Source organism: Strongylocentrotus purpuratus, unplaced genomic scaffold (genome assembly GCF_000002235.5).
Source record: "Strongylocentrotus purpuratus isolate Spur 01 unplaced genomic scaffold, Spur_5.0 spur5_contig_812, whole genome shotgun sequence".
Taxonomy (NCBI): domain Eukaryota; kingdom Metazoa; phylum Echinodermata; class Echinoidea; order Camarodonta; family Strongylocentrotidae; genus Strongylocentrotus; species Strongylocentrotus purpuratus.
In genome coordinates this window covers 1,115,196-1,128,672 of record NW_022145516.1, presented here as the reverse complement: position 1 = coordinate 1,128,672, position 13,477 = coordinate 1,115,196, and the positions used below count along the sequence as shown (strand labels likewise).

Sequence of the window (13,477 nt, the reverse complement as noted above, 5' to 3'; positions counted from 1 at the left end):
AATCATAAAACTTGAAGAAAAAAAACCCCTCAGAATATAATGCCTTACACTATTGAAACTGATCATGGAATTAAACTGCTTAAACAACGTATATAGAGGCCGACCCAGAAAAGCGCCAAGAGTGACGATTATAGACACGACGATTATAGACACCAATGAACTCACTGAGCAGGCTCTTGCTTAGAGGACATTTCATGAGTTTCTCAATGAAATAATGATGAAACCAGTATAAGGAACACAGGTGAAAAGCAATAATTACATTGTAAAAATTAAAAGTTTGCAGACTGCATTTTGAAAGGGGGGATCTGCAGCATCTTATAATTATATTATAATCATTAATAAAAACATGGACAGCTTAAGTGGTACTTTACAATAGACGGACAATATAGTTGAATAAGGAGTTCATAGTGCTGTGCTCAACAGTTTCTTGCATTTCACACTCCATCAAGATCAAAATCAAACATTGTCCTATAAGTTCCATGTTAGGACGTAACAAGATCATGAATAACTGTTTTTACAGCGTCCACCAACCCTACGACCTGATGCACCGAGAGCATGCGCTGAGTAAAGTCTATAAAGTTTATAAACTTGTAGGCCAAGGAGGTTGTCCAATTTTGCAGAAGTGGGTCTTAAGTTGTTTATTCATGGTAAGCTGGAGCTTTCAGTGTGTTGGGGTTGGTAGGAATGACCTGCTACCGGTTTGGCCATCAAAGTCTTTCGTTAATAAAAATTCTTCCTTACGATCCCTTCACTTCTTCTTGGGTGGTGCTCTGTAAAACAGATCAAGACAAGGAAAAGAAACAATAAGACAATTTAAAACATAATTCATATTTCATGATATTTTTTCATGTCTACTGCAAATTTATACATGAAAAATCTCAAAATGTTTTCATTACCTTTTCTGTAACAAAATGTCAGGACTAATTTCTGTTCCTGCTTTAAACGAAGTACTTAATCAGAGCTGCCAACCTTGTGCGACCAAAAAAAGGAATTTCAAGCAAAAAAAAAGGAATTCATAAAAACGAAACTTACAACCACGCGCGACACACTTCCAATGCAGAAATGTTCCTTCATCATGCTGTTTTTTCTATGCAAGCAGGTTAATTTTTTGGTGGTTATTTTGGTATTATCAGCATTTCATTCTTTTTGAGAATACTTTTCTCTTCAAGTATGTTTTAAAATTAGTTTGCTATTGAATTTGTGATCAAATCACCATTTTAGGGCAGTTGTTTGACGTGCGGTATGTAAAAAAAAAAAAATTTAAACAATTAAAAATTAAAAAAAAAAAAAAAAATTATGAAGAACTAGATGGAACTTCGACTGCGCCGGTCAAAAATGATGCCTCCGTCATAGAGCAATTTTACAAACCAAAACAGAAGAAATTTTTTAAATTCCAGTTCAATTGTAATCCATTAACAGGTTCTCAGAATGTCGTGATTACAAGCAATTTCTCATATACATATATGACCCTTTGATCTTTGACCTCATGACCCTAAAATCTACTCAGTTCATTGGCTCTGCAAGATGTCCTGAGTTAAATAGTAATCCATCTGTCAGTTCTAATGAGAATGCGTTCACAAGCTATTTTTGCATACATAATGAGCCAATGACCTTTGACCTTATGAACCAAGAATCTACTCAGTTTATTGGCTCTGCAAGATACATAAATGAAGTTTGGCAGGAATCCATCAATCTGTTCTAATGATTGTACGATCACAAGCTATTTTTTGCATGATGTGCCCTGTGACCTTTGACCTCGTGACCCCAAAATCTAATCAGTTCATCGGCTCTGCAAGTAACATACATGACCAAAGTTTTGCAGGAATCCATCAATCGGTTCTTCAGATAACGCGATCACGAGCTGTTTTTGCATACATAATGAGCCCTGTGACCTTTGACCTTGTGACCCCAAAATCTAATCAGTTCATCGGCTCTGCAAGATACATGCATGACCAAAGTTTGGCAGGAATCCATCAATCGGTTCTTCAGATAACGCGATCACGAGAACGGGACGTACGTACAGACATACGTACAACAACCCGAAAACATTATGCCTCCGGCTACTTCGTAACGGAGGCATAAAAACCGTAATACCATAATTTGGAGGAAAAAACAGAGTAATTCCGGCAAAAACGGTATGGTTGGCAGCTCTGCTTAATGCTTCCACATCAATTCTCCTTCTCAAGATAAAATGGTAGGATTTAGTGAAAGATTTTATTTTTAGTTGTAGATTCTACATTTCTCAATGTCGAAAGTGCTGTATAAGAAATTGTTATTATTATTCCTTTCTAACTATGTTATAGAATTATCAGAGCATTTTCAGGCAAATCATACATCAAAGATGACCTTTCCGTAACCCTGTCAAATTCTAAGCCATGAAGTAGTCATCAAATACCTGTATACTCCTACTACGACGGCGTGATCTCTTTCGTAGGGTTCAAGGGTCAACTGTTCCTGTGGTTTGAGCTTCTCTGCTATGAGTTTCTTCACCTCCCCTGCAAACACTGCCTCGGGTTGGGCCGTCGAGTCGATGCAGTTTGCCTGATGGATGGACAAACGCAAGAAAGAAAGATTTTACTTTATGAGCAGCGAGAAGAAAAATGTAAGTAATTTGGCTCACGAAAGCATCATTAGAGGTCTGGAAATCATCTGAACGAGAGGTACATAAACAAAATTTACATAAAAATTCCTGCACGAGTATCGAAAAAGAGTTCCCATGAACAAAAATGTATTTTGACATTGTTCCTAGATATATGCATAGGTTCTTTTGGATATCTTAACACACACCAGGGGGGCTAGTGAAATCCTTGCTTCAGATTGGTCAATGATTTTTTGTCATTTGTCATTGAAAAAAGGCTTTGTGAAACGGGTACCAATACAGAATCATCCATTTTACAGATCCTGGAAAAATAGAGAAAATCAGGGAAAAATCAGGATAAAATCGGGAAGAAAACTAGATGGAATTTTGACTGCGTGCAGTCGAAAATGATGCCTCCGCCATAGAACAATTTAAACAAGTTTGGAGTTTAAATCTCCAGTGGTTCTTGAGATATCATGATAACAATCTCAATGTATGGAATTTCATAAGTTGACCTCTGTGACCCTTGACCTTTGACCTACGTGCTCCAAAATCTAATCAGATTGTCTTCCTATGGTGATACACACTATCATTAAGTTTGAAGTTTAAATCTCCAGTGGTTCTTGAGATATTATGATAAAACAATCTCAATGTATGGAATTTCATAAGTTGACCTCTGTGACCCTTGACCTTTGACCTACGTGCTCCAAAATCTAATCAGATCTTCTTCCTATGGTGATACATACTATCCTTAAGTTTGAAGTTTTTACATCTCCAGTGGTTCTTGAGATATCATGATAACAATCTCAATGTATGGAATTTCATAAGTTGACCTCTATGACCCTTGACCTTTGACCTACGTGCTCCAAAATGTACTCAGATTGTTTTCCTATAGTGATACACACTATCACTAAGTTTGAAGTTTAAATCTCCAGTGGTTCTTGAGATATCATGATAACAATCTCAATGTATGGAATTTCATAAGTTGACCTCTGTGACCCTTGACCTTTGACATACGTGCTCCAAAATCTAATCAGATCGTCTTCCTATGGTGATACATACTATCCTTAAGTTTGAAGTTTAAATCTCAAATGGTTCTTGAGATATCGCGCTAACAAACTCAATACAAGGAATTTCATAAGTTGACCTCTGTGACCTGTGACCTTTGACCTACGTACTCCAAAATCTAATCAGATCGTCTTCCTATGGTGATAAATACTATTCCCGAGTCTTAAGTTTAAATCTTAAATGGTTCTTGAGATATTGTGATAACGGTCAAACGGGACGGACGTACGGACGGACAACCCGAAAACATGATGCCTCCGACACCACCTTCGGTGGCGGAGGCATAAAAACATTAAACAAAAATCAGGTAATTATCAAGCCTGAAACATGTACTGAAGGAACCTGCACATAAAGACCATTTTTCTTGTTTCCCTTGGGTGGTCTTTATAGACAAGTTTCTAAAGAGAAAATACATGGTGCGTTTGCCTCATTACAAATCTTTTTTCCCCAGGACACTCACCTTAATTGAGATGACAAAGTGACCTTCGTTCTTGAGGAAGTTGTGGGCGTTGATAGCGACGATCCTGGCTTGGTCTGGTTGAGCTACATCAGCAAACACACAGTCGACCATACCTATCAAACAAAACGAGCAAACACACTTCAAATGTCAGACTTAGTTATTAGTATTCCTTTCTTACAACCAAAACTTGAGGTTGGATTTCAAATACATATAAAAATACAAACAGATATATAACGGTGGTAGAAATAATTTACACAGAGTCAAAGAAACTGTCAAGTCTGATACATAAATATGTGGATAACAATGTGCTAAATTTTTTTGTTACACATTATAAAATGAATTAAAGTAAGCTCATGTGTACAATATTTCATAATGATTATATATAACATCAGAATTAATTAGGGAAGGTGCGTCTATAAATTGAGCAGTTTATAATGAAATTGGTGATAATAATGAATGTGACATGATAATGATGGCGACCCGACATGAGCTCTGGTGAAATTTACACTACTTGATGCGCTTCTAGCATTCAGAAGATATGCCGTCAATCTTTGCGAAATTATTCACGGTGGTTATTTAAGATCGTGCTATCGTGAACTTCACAAATTCTGTCTTGTGATTTGAATACGATGCCTCAAAATACAGTCAAACCTGCTTTAGTGACAACCCGTCTACAAAGACGACCCACATTTTTTGTTTCCCTTGAAAATGGTTTCTCATTGAAACATGTACTAAAGGAACTTGTCTACAAAGACCACTTTTTGTGTTCCCCTTGGGTGGTCACTATAGACAGGTTTGACTGAAGTTGAAACCTTAACCCTATGTTAACTGGGGGGGGGTCAATTTGACCCCCCCCTGTAGAAATTTCGCGACTACTCCGAAACCGCGGCAGTTATAAAATTTTCCTTTCATGACTTTTTACTTTCGAGTCTTACGCATCTTTTAAAACAATTTTTTTGAAAATCGGACCTACGGTTACAAGGTCACGTGACCTTTTGTCTTTGCATGTCAGCCCGAAAATCGCTCATTTTCGTGATTTGTGTACAAAACATATGTAAAAGTCATTTTTCCTAAAAATAGATAAAACATTGGTTATTCAGTCTTGTTTAAAGTTTAGATGTTTGTTTTGGGGTCAAAATAGTTGAATTGTAGTTATAAATGAAATAAAACAACAAAAACAATAAAATACATAAGTTAAAAAAACAATGAAATACATAAGAAATTATAAAAACAAGAGATAACATAAGGAATAACCTGGCTCTTCCAATTTGTTGTGTTGTATTATTATTCCAAATGGTCTAATAAATATATGTAGTGAAAAAGAATACGTAAACATGAATAATCTGTGATTTATGGGCAGAAATGTGAATTTGATGACCTTATTTGCATAAATTACCATAAATATGCAAATGAGTGAATTTTTCAAAAATTTGAAATTACCATAGTATTCTATACACTTCACTTGACATGCATGCAAATTTTCGCGGCGATCGGCGGTGAAACGGCCGAGATCTTAGGGGGGGGTCAAATTGACCCCCCCCCAGTAAAAACCTGGTCTGAAATAGCCCAGTTAAAATAGGGTTAAAGAATTTTTTCCCCCCCCTCAACCACGCCCCTCCTTTTGAGGAAAAAAAGAAGAAGAGGATTCGGGGGGGGGGGGGGAATGGCATCTAACAACATTCCCTCCCTTTTAAGTAAGAAAATTAGGAAAATTGAAAAAATATGGGGAAAAATAAAATAAAAAATAAAACAAATCGGAAAAACGATTTAAATCAAATAATTATCAGGCCTAAACCTTTACAAGTCAGGAAAACTCCCAAACTTGTCAAAGGTCCATGCTAATTTATTTATCTTCCACTCTCACGCATGTTGTAACTTACCGACCAGCATTCTGTATTTGTGTGGATGTCTGGCATCCTCGATGATGGGAATGATATTTGTTCGTTTCTTCGCTACGTTCATCAGATCACGTCCTGATCTGTGTGAGAACTCAACAGCGTACACAAGTCCTTCCTGTAATGACGAATATAGGAGAAACAAAAAAACATTAGGAATCGGTGTAATACATCAAATGTAAACATTGGTAGCAATGATTTGACCAATTCATGATCCAAACAGATTTTCAAATTTTAAAGGTTATTCTGATTTACGGTTATTCTCACGGCAATTCAGAGTTTTCTAAAGGGTTTAAATTAATCTTTATTTTCATTTAATTATTTTAATTTCTACTTGTTCATAATTAAGAAAGAAAAAGAAAGTCTATTTAATGAACCATTGTGAATTGATTAAATAACATAAAATCAACAAGAAATTGCCAATAGTGATTACGAGCTTGGTTCTGCATTTCCAATTCTGAGACTAATATGATTATTTTTGATAAAATTGCTTGTATTCATGAACAATGTACTGTGACAGAAATGGACTTAATTTTGCAGCGATATTTGCAGTTTCTACTCAGGTACAAGTGCAATTCAAAGCATCCTGGATCAAAAGAAGAAAAAAAATTATCACTGTATGAGGAAACTAAATTGCTAGTCGAGGTTTCATGAGACTTCCAAATTCAGGAGTATACAATCTATTTGATATACTAATTACAAAGTAGCTTACAGAAGAAGAGAGAAATCTAGGGTTCGTGGCATTAGCTTGAAGGCTAAAAACGGGAATCATTCCCTCCAACTAGCTCTGTTTGGCAGCTGTTGACTTACCGGTCCAACCAGGTCCGAGACGTGAGACACAGTTGTTCCTGACGCAGCACCCAGGTACAGCACCTTGCTGCCGGGCTTCATGTGAATGTGATCGACGCCTCCCAAGATGGCCGCCGCTAGCTTCGACCTGAAGGGGTTCCAGGCTCGGTACTCCAACTTCTTCTCGCCCTCCTGTCAATGGTAAACCATAAGAAAGAAATGAAAATCTGCCTCATCCAAACACCAGGCCATGTTTATCAATAACAAGTTACAATAATTGTTATAAGCTACTGATGACCACATTCGTAGAGGTGTCGTGGACGGGTGGATACGTCGCCAGATTGTCGATCACAAGGTCCGCAGTTCGAGTCCCGCCGCGGCACTTATGTCCATTGGCAAGACATTGATCTACATTTTCCACACCTGGCAGGAATTAATTCCTTGAAATGCTGGAGCGCTGTATAAATGGCAGCTAGGCTAAAGCCGGGGTAATAATGAATGCGCCTTGGAATAGAATTATCTAGATAGACAGCGCTATAGAAATGCCTATTATTATTATTATTATTACTTGGCATGGTCTCTGTAATTATATAGGTATCACAGAAGAGCTGCGTTGAGTGGGGACACGCAGAGCACAACCACGCACCTGTCTACAAAGGCCACTTTTTGTGTTTCTCTTGGGCGGTCGCTATAGACAGGTTTGACTGTACATGTATGTTATACCCTGCTTTGGCAAATCCATTATCCTGGGCCATGTATGCTATTCTCTGGTATGTGTCTGTTCAATTATGATCTATTTGTACCATTTTCTCTATTTTTTATTGTGAAAACAAATGCTTATATAAAAGCAAAAACTATGTCAATGTCAGTTGATAGGGCTCATGGGCAGAAATGATAGCAAAAAGCTATGTGACTATACACAAAGTATTATTACCTCAATGCTTATTCTCTTCTCTCCATAGACTGATTCCCCAGGCACCAAGTTCTTGGTGACCAGTGCATCCTCCTTGCCTCTGGCAATGAAAACACCTGTAAACACAAAGAAGAGACTGGCAATGAAGACTAAGACCCCACCAGCAGAACAATGAGCTCTATAAAGCTATCTGAACTTTGACCTACTTAACCATACAATCTAAACAAATAGATAACCAAGTCAGATAATCCCCTTTTAATCCATTGAAAGCACACAGCTTAGAGACTTGAATAATACACAAGTTTAAACAACATGTACATGTCCTAGATTGTAAAAAAAGCTATTAAAAAAAAAAAAAGGGATAAAACATTGCTGAAATTCAATCCAGAATGAGATTTGTGGGTGGGCAATTAAAATATGTCTTTTAAACGGAGGAAGAGTGATACAAAAGAAAAAAAATCTCGTAACTAGAACATTTCAGAAGCACTATCTTCTACAATGACTCACCAACCAAAAGCATGAGCATCTCCATGACGATACAAGTTTGTTTATCTCGGGTGTTATGGCTCAGACAGTAACAATTTTCTCAACAACTTGATTTCAGTTCAAAGTGAAGAATTTGTTTATGTTCATCATCGCCAATAACAAGGTCCCTTATTATCTTTGGCTCTTAAAACCATTCTTATTCTATTCGCTACACTGTCACTTGTGAATAATGTTTTTAAAGGGACCCTACACTGGGTCGAAGAGGAAGCTAACCCTCGAGCTGAAATTAAGAGAAAACATGACACGATCAGTATGAACATGTATATGGAAAATGCACTATTTTGATTTTATTATGACTAGGACTTAGTCCAAAAGGTTCCCGGCCCAGTCCTTCAAAGTACTCAAAAGTAACACCGATACCCAGGTGTAATTATTTGATTTTTCGGTATTTCAAAATAAAGCTTTACACCGATATTTTGCAATAAAGATATTAAAATATAGAATTCACATAATTTCAATTAAATTAAATATATATGCTGTAGAATAATTCTAGGAGTACCAAATTGCTAATATTATCTGAGTCAGACTGAAGGGTCATGAGCACTTCTTGTGGTGGATATGAGCAATATAAAAACATCCAATATTTAACCATAAAATATCTCGACTCATACCTTCAAGTCTGTGAGGCTCAATAGCAACTTTGAAGCCACCCCTCATGCCACCTCGACCTCCTGAAAGAAAAAAAAAGAAGAAAGAAGAGATTGAAAACACCAAGCTATGGAATATAAGTTTCCATCATCTTCAATGATGATATTTCTCTAAGGTCCTAACAACAAATACTGGTTGAGACGGAACAAGTTTACAATATGATATAGATCTTGACAATGCAATTTGGGTAGGAAAACATGAAATTCTATATTACTAACTGGTGAGGTTTGAACCACATTAATCGCTCTTGGGTATCTTTTTGATAAGAGAGGGATCTTTATCTCAAATATGTATAGTTCTTTATCTTTTGTTTATATTGCGTTATATTTTTTCCCCTTCTTTTTAAAACATTTAATATCAATGTTGTTTTTTTTGTTGTAATTTTTGCTTCACATTATGCTATGAATGCTTGTACAAGGCATAAGAGCTTTATTTAGGTAGTTCCCAATTTCATTTTCTAAATTTGTTTATGAAATATTTTGTATCTTTTGTATCAATGTAATTTTTAATCGATAATTAAAAAAAAAAAAAAATGAATTGAATTGAATTAAAGGCAAAGGTGCCTTGACTCTCATTCAGGTTACACTAAGTAGACTTACCTCTTCCTCCCCTGCCTCTGGGTCCACCCCGACCTCGTCCACCAAAACCTGAAGAAAAAAAACACAAAGCAGAGAGATGGAAATAAGAAACATCAATAATTACAAACTTACAAAGTGGTGGTGACTATTTTCTTATCCCATCCTTGCTGGGGAATAGCTCTTGATAGGCCTTGGGCCTTTGCTAGTGCCTCCACATAATCTTGTTCAGTACATGTATGTATCATTCTTTATTGCATGTTTTCTTTGACTACTGTAAAATTTCACAATCATAATTAAATATTAAAAATAACTTCTACAAAGTGTATCACAAGATCTCATCCTTATTTTTCAAGATGATGATTTAGACTAGACTGCATGGTTTGAGTTAATGGTGATGACACATGTATGTAACTATGATTTTAGAAAAAACAAAAATCCCCCTAAAACGATGTATATTGCCATGGGGGAGGGCACTAAAACATAAAGCTGGCTCAGTTAAACAATATTCTCAACAAGATACTTCTGTTCAAAGTGAAGAAATTGTTAAGTTCATCACTGCCAGATGAAAATGAATATAATTCCCCCCAAACTTTTTACTCATAAATGCAGGACATATTCTTATTGGAGTCGAACGCTTGGCTTCATCTGCAACTTTCAAACATCCAAACTCTATTATCATATTATAAACTTTTTCCAATCCTGAGCATGCACTATCGATTGCCCAGCAGTCATGTCAAGTGACAGATTCAAAATTAGTTTATTCTTAACTTCATATATAACGTTTCTTTACAAGTTTTTAATTTTTAATTTTTATTAGTCTGTGCCCTTCTGTTACTATTTACTGATTCTTTATATGACATACCAGTTTCATATAAACAAATCAAATAGAATATGAGCATTAAAGCTTATCTGCCATAGTTTACAGGAGGGATTAGAGCGCCCTGTAAGGTCACTGGACAGGTGGCTATCTCATCAACTCAGCTCTCAGTTAACATAAGAAAAAGAGGATCATGGGGGACCAATGGTCACCGATTAGGCATTGTTTGTTATATAGAGGGCGCAAGTAGCTACAAGTAGTGCAGTGGGCCTTTAAAGCAGGTTTTAAAATATTTACCTCCTCCTCTACCTCCTCCTCCTCCTCCTCGTCCTCCACCAAAGCCTCCTCCTCTGCTTCCAAAGCCCCCTCTACCGCCACGCCCTCCCCGGTCTCCGCCCCCTCGGAAGCCCCCTCTGCTTCCTGGTGAGAATCCTGTCACGAGAGAGAAAGATATCAACATCATTTATTATTCATTGAAATAATAATAATATTTCTAAAGATAATAAAGATATTTCTATACCGCAAATTGCGTATTGCCTCTAGGCGGTTTAGAAGGGAAATAGTTGATACGGTAAGTCAAAGGAACAGAATTTGCATTTTTACATCAATTCAATTAACATTAAAATTACAAATCTCTTACAACCAAAATATAAATAGTTCATGAAGTAATAGTATCCTACGTTAATCTACAAAAAAATATGAAAGGCAAAGGGAAACTGAAACAATGTAACCCTCTGGTCTCTCCTCCTGGTATAACTGATTGGGGGCGTGCAGGTGGATCACTACACCAGTTTCTCCTTACACTGATACAAATAATGCAGTTGGTTTACTTTCTAACAAGTTAAGGTGTTAACTCTCCTCTACACGGGCCTCCATTTAATGTCCAATCCGAGGGACAGAGTGTTTTTCACTGTAACATAGCCTGAGTGTATGATACAGGGGAGGGGCAGGCATTTTTTGAATTTGAACTCTTTATCAATTTTTTGAATTTGAACTCGTTATCAATTTTTGGAATTTGAATTTGTATTGTCCATTTCCCAAGCTGTGGGGAAAGACATTTCATTTCCCGGCCGTTGTGAAAATTGTAAAAATTCTGCATACGCACTATCTTGCCCAAGAGACTGGAAGAATGTGATTTGAATCTATTGGCTGAACATGAAGAGAGTAAATCCAGCGAATTCAGCGAAAAACAGATTCTGCAATGATTTTCTTCATGCATTTCACTCGAGTTTCACGTTGACGTTGTGAGCAATAAATCCTCTGGAAGACGGACTACTCATAAAAGTAGACGGCCAACTGGAGGTATTTTATGACGCAGAATCTGTTTTTCGCATTGCCAGCGCGCGCCGATCAGGAACCTGAAACCAGCAGAGGGCAGAAGAAAAAAAACATCCTTACTTTTTAGGATGCATTTTATACGCCTTTATGAAATTATCCTCGTTTAAGCGGACGATCATCGCTGTCGAACCAGCGCCCTTCCTGATAAAAAGCAAAATTTTGCTTTTGTCCCTTCCTCTGTGTCTCTCTCTCTCTCTCACTTCATTTCTATTTCCTTTTCAAGGCAAGGGTTTTACTTCCAAAATCTTTAATATCTGCATATGAGTAAAGGAGCCCGTAATCGGCCAGCTCCCGTTTTCGGCCGATTGGTTGGATACAAGGTAAAATCACTCTAAAATACATCGCATAATAGCATAACACATATCCCACACATACCATACCATGCCAGTGTCACTGAAGAACCACATTTGCAATGGAAAATATATCCTAAAATATCACATTTTAGCGATGTAATCGCCGGTCCCGCTACCCAAATCTGAAAAATCGAGTATCTTACGCGTGTCTGTAAGAAATATGGGTACCATAAAATGAGCTTTATTTCAAGTATTTTTCAGATTTAAAGCCCGATTTTGTGCTAGTCGCAAGCTCAAAAGTATGTCATCGCATGTATTAAATCAATGCAGCCGCACACCGCGACGCACACACGATATCTCTATCTAATTCAGATTCCAACTTCCGATCACCGCTGTGCCCGTCTTCGGCCAGGCGAGCACCAGGGAGCTCCGGCGTGGGATACCTGCTCCGCCCGCTTGTGCTGTACATCAGCGCGGAAACGCACGGCGCGCGCGAGCGCTTCCTATTGAATTTGTACATGCGGCCGTAAACTGAAACGCTCGGCCGATAACGGGCTCCAAAACAGTGAAAATTGAAATGGATATTGTCATGGCAATTCGTGATTTTTTTCTGGGATTCTTTTTTTGTGTAAATAATAATAATATTTGCTTCATGATTTGAACAAGAAATGATAATAAATAGGAAGTAAAGAGTCCTAAAAATAGGATTTTGTCTTAAGTGGCCGAAAACGGGCTACTTTACTCTAAATAAATCTATAGTGAAGGTGAAATTAGAAGACGATTTGAAATCAGCAGATGTCATCGAGCACATGTTTTTGTGAATTTAAATTTCTTTTGTTTCTTGACAAGTTTTACTCTGATTTCTGCTCATAACCAAAATAAATTATACATAACTGGTAATAAAGGAAATCACTGAAAGTCATAGTCATTCATATCCAAACAAAAATCGTTAAAAAAAAAACAACATTTACATCACTCGTCGGTCACGACACATTCAGATCTCTTGTCACAAACACTGATTTCAATATGTAGGACTGAAGCCAAATTCCATGCAGAGCATGGTCGACAAAACACGAAAGCAAAGCCAAATTAAATGCTTACTTCAATCAAACGGACTCAAAGACATTCAATTTTAAGCATTCAAAACGATTATTATGATTAACCAAATTAGTATTATTGTATAATTCTGAATGTTTGTTACCTGGTCTGCCCATATTTGTCGTTTTTCTGGCACTAATTTGGAACTACTCTGACTACTCTCCGCAGCACGTGCTCAAGCAATGTTGTCGACACGCGTTGTATTTAGATGTCACATCGAGAGAGGGAGGCATACAAGCACTGTTTTCTGCCTGTGCTACATGACTTGTATTTAGATAATCTAATAATCATGTTTGTATATCGAATGATAACAACTGTAATTGTCATTATCATTCTATCATCAGTTTAATGTTTTATTATCATTATCATCATTATTATCTGTAACAAGTTTTTTATTTTCTTATCTGTCTGTAAATACAGTCAAACCTGTTTTAGTGACCACCTGTCTACAAAGACCAC

General features: G+C 37.0%; 1 protein-coding gene across 2 annotated transcripts; it reads right to left on the bottom strand.

Annotated features, from left to right (window-relative positions):
* Window positions 1-486: 486 nt before the first annotated feature.
* Window positions 487-13,242, bottom strand: LOC752335 (rRNA 2'-O-methyltransferase fibrillarin). 2 transcript variants are annotated; one of them, XM_001175797.4, is made up of 10 exons: window positions 13,122-13,242; window positions 10,587-10,721; window positions 9,494-9,541; window positions 8,858-8,917; window positions 7,722-7,816; window positions 6,809-6,979; window positions 5,984-6,116; window positions 4,104-4,216; window positions 2,396-2,541; window positions 487-770 (listed from the first exon to the last, which is right to left on the bottom strand). In XM_001175797.4, exons 1-10 carry the CDS (start codon window positions 13,132-13,134, stop codon window positions 749-751), a joined length of 936 nt encoding a protein of 311 aa, XP_001175797.1. In that variant the 5' UTR covers window positions 13,135-13,242; the 3' UTR covers window positions 487-748. The 2 variants fall into 2 exon arrangements, with proteins under 2 accessions (XP_001175797.1, XP_011661269.1); XM_011662967.2 differs by having other exon boundaries at window positions 10,599-10,721.
* Between the last annotated feature and the right edge of the window lie 235 nt (window positions 13,243-13,477).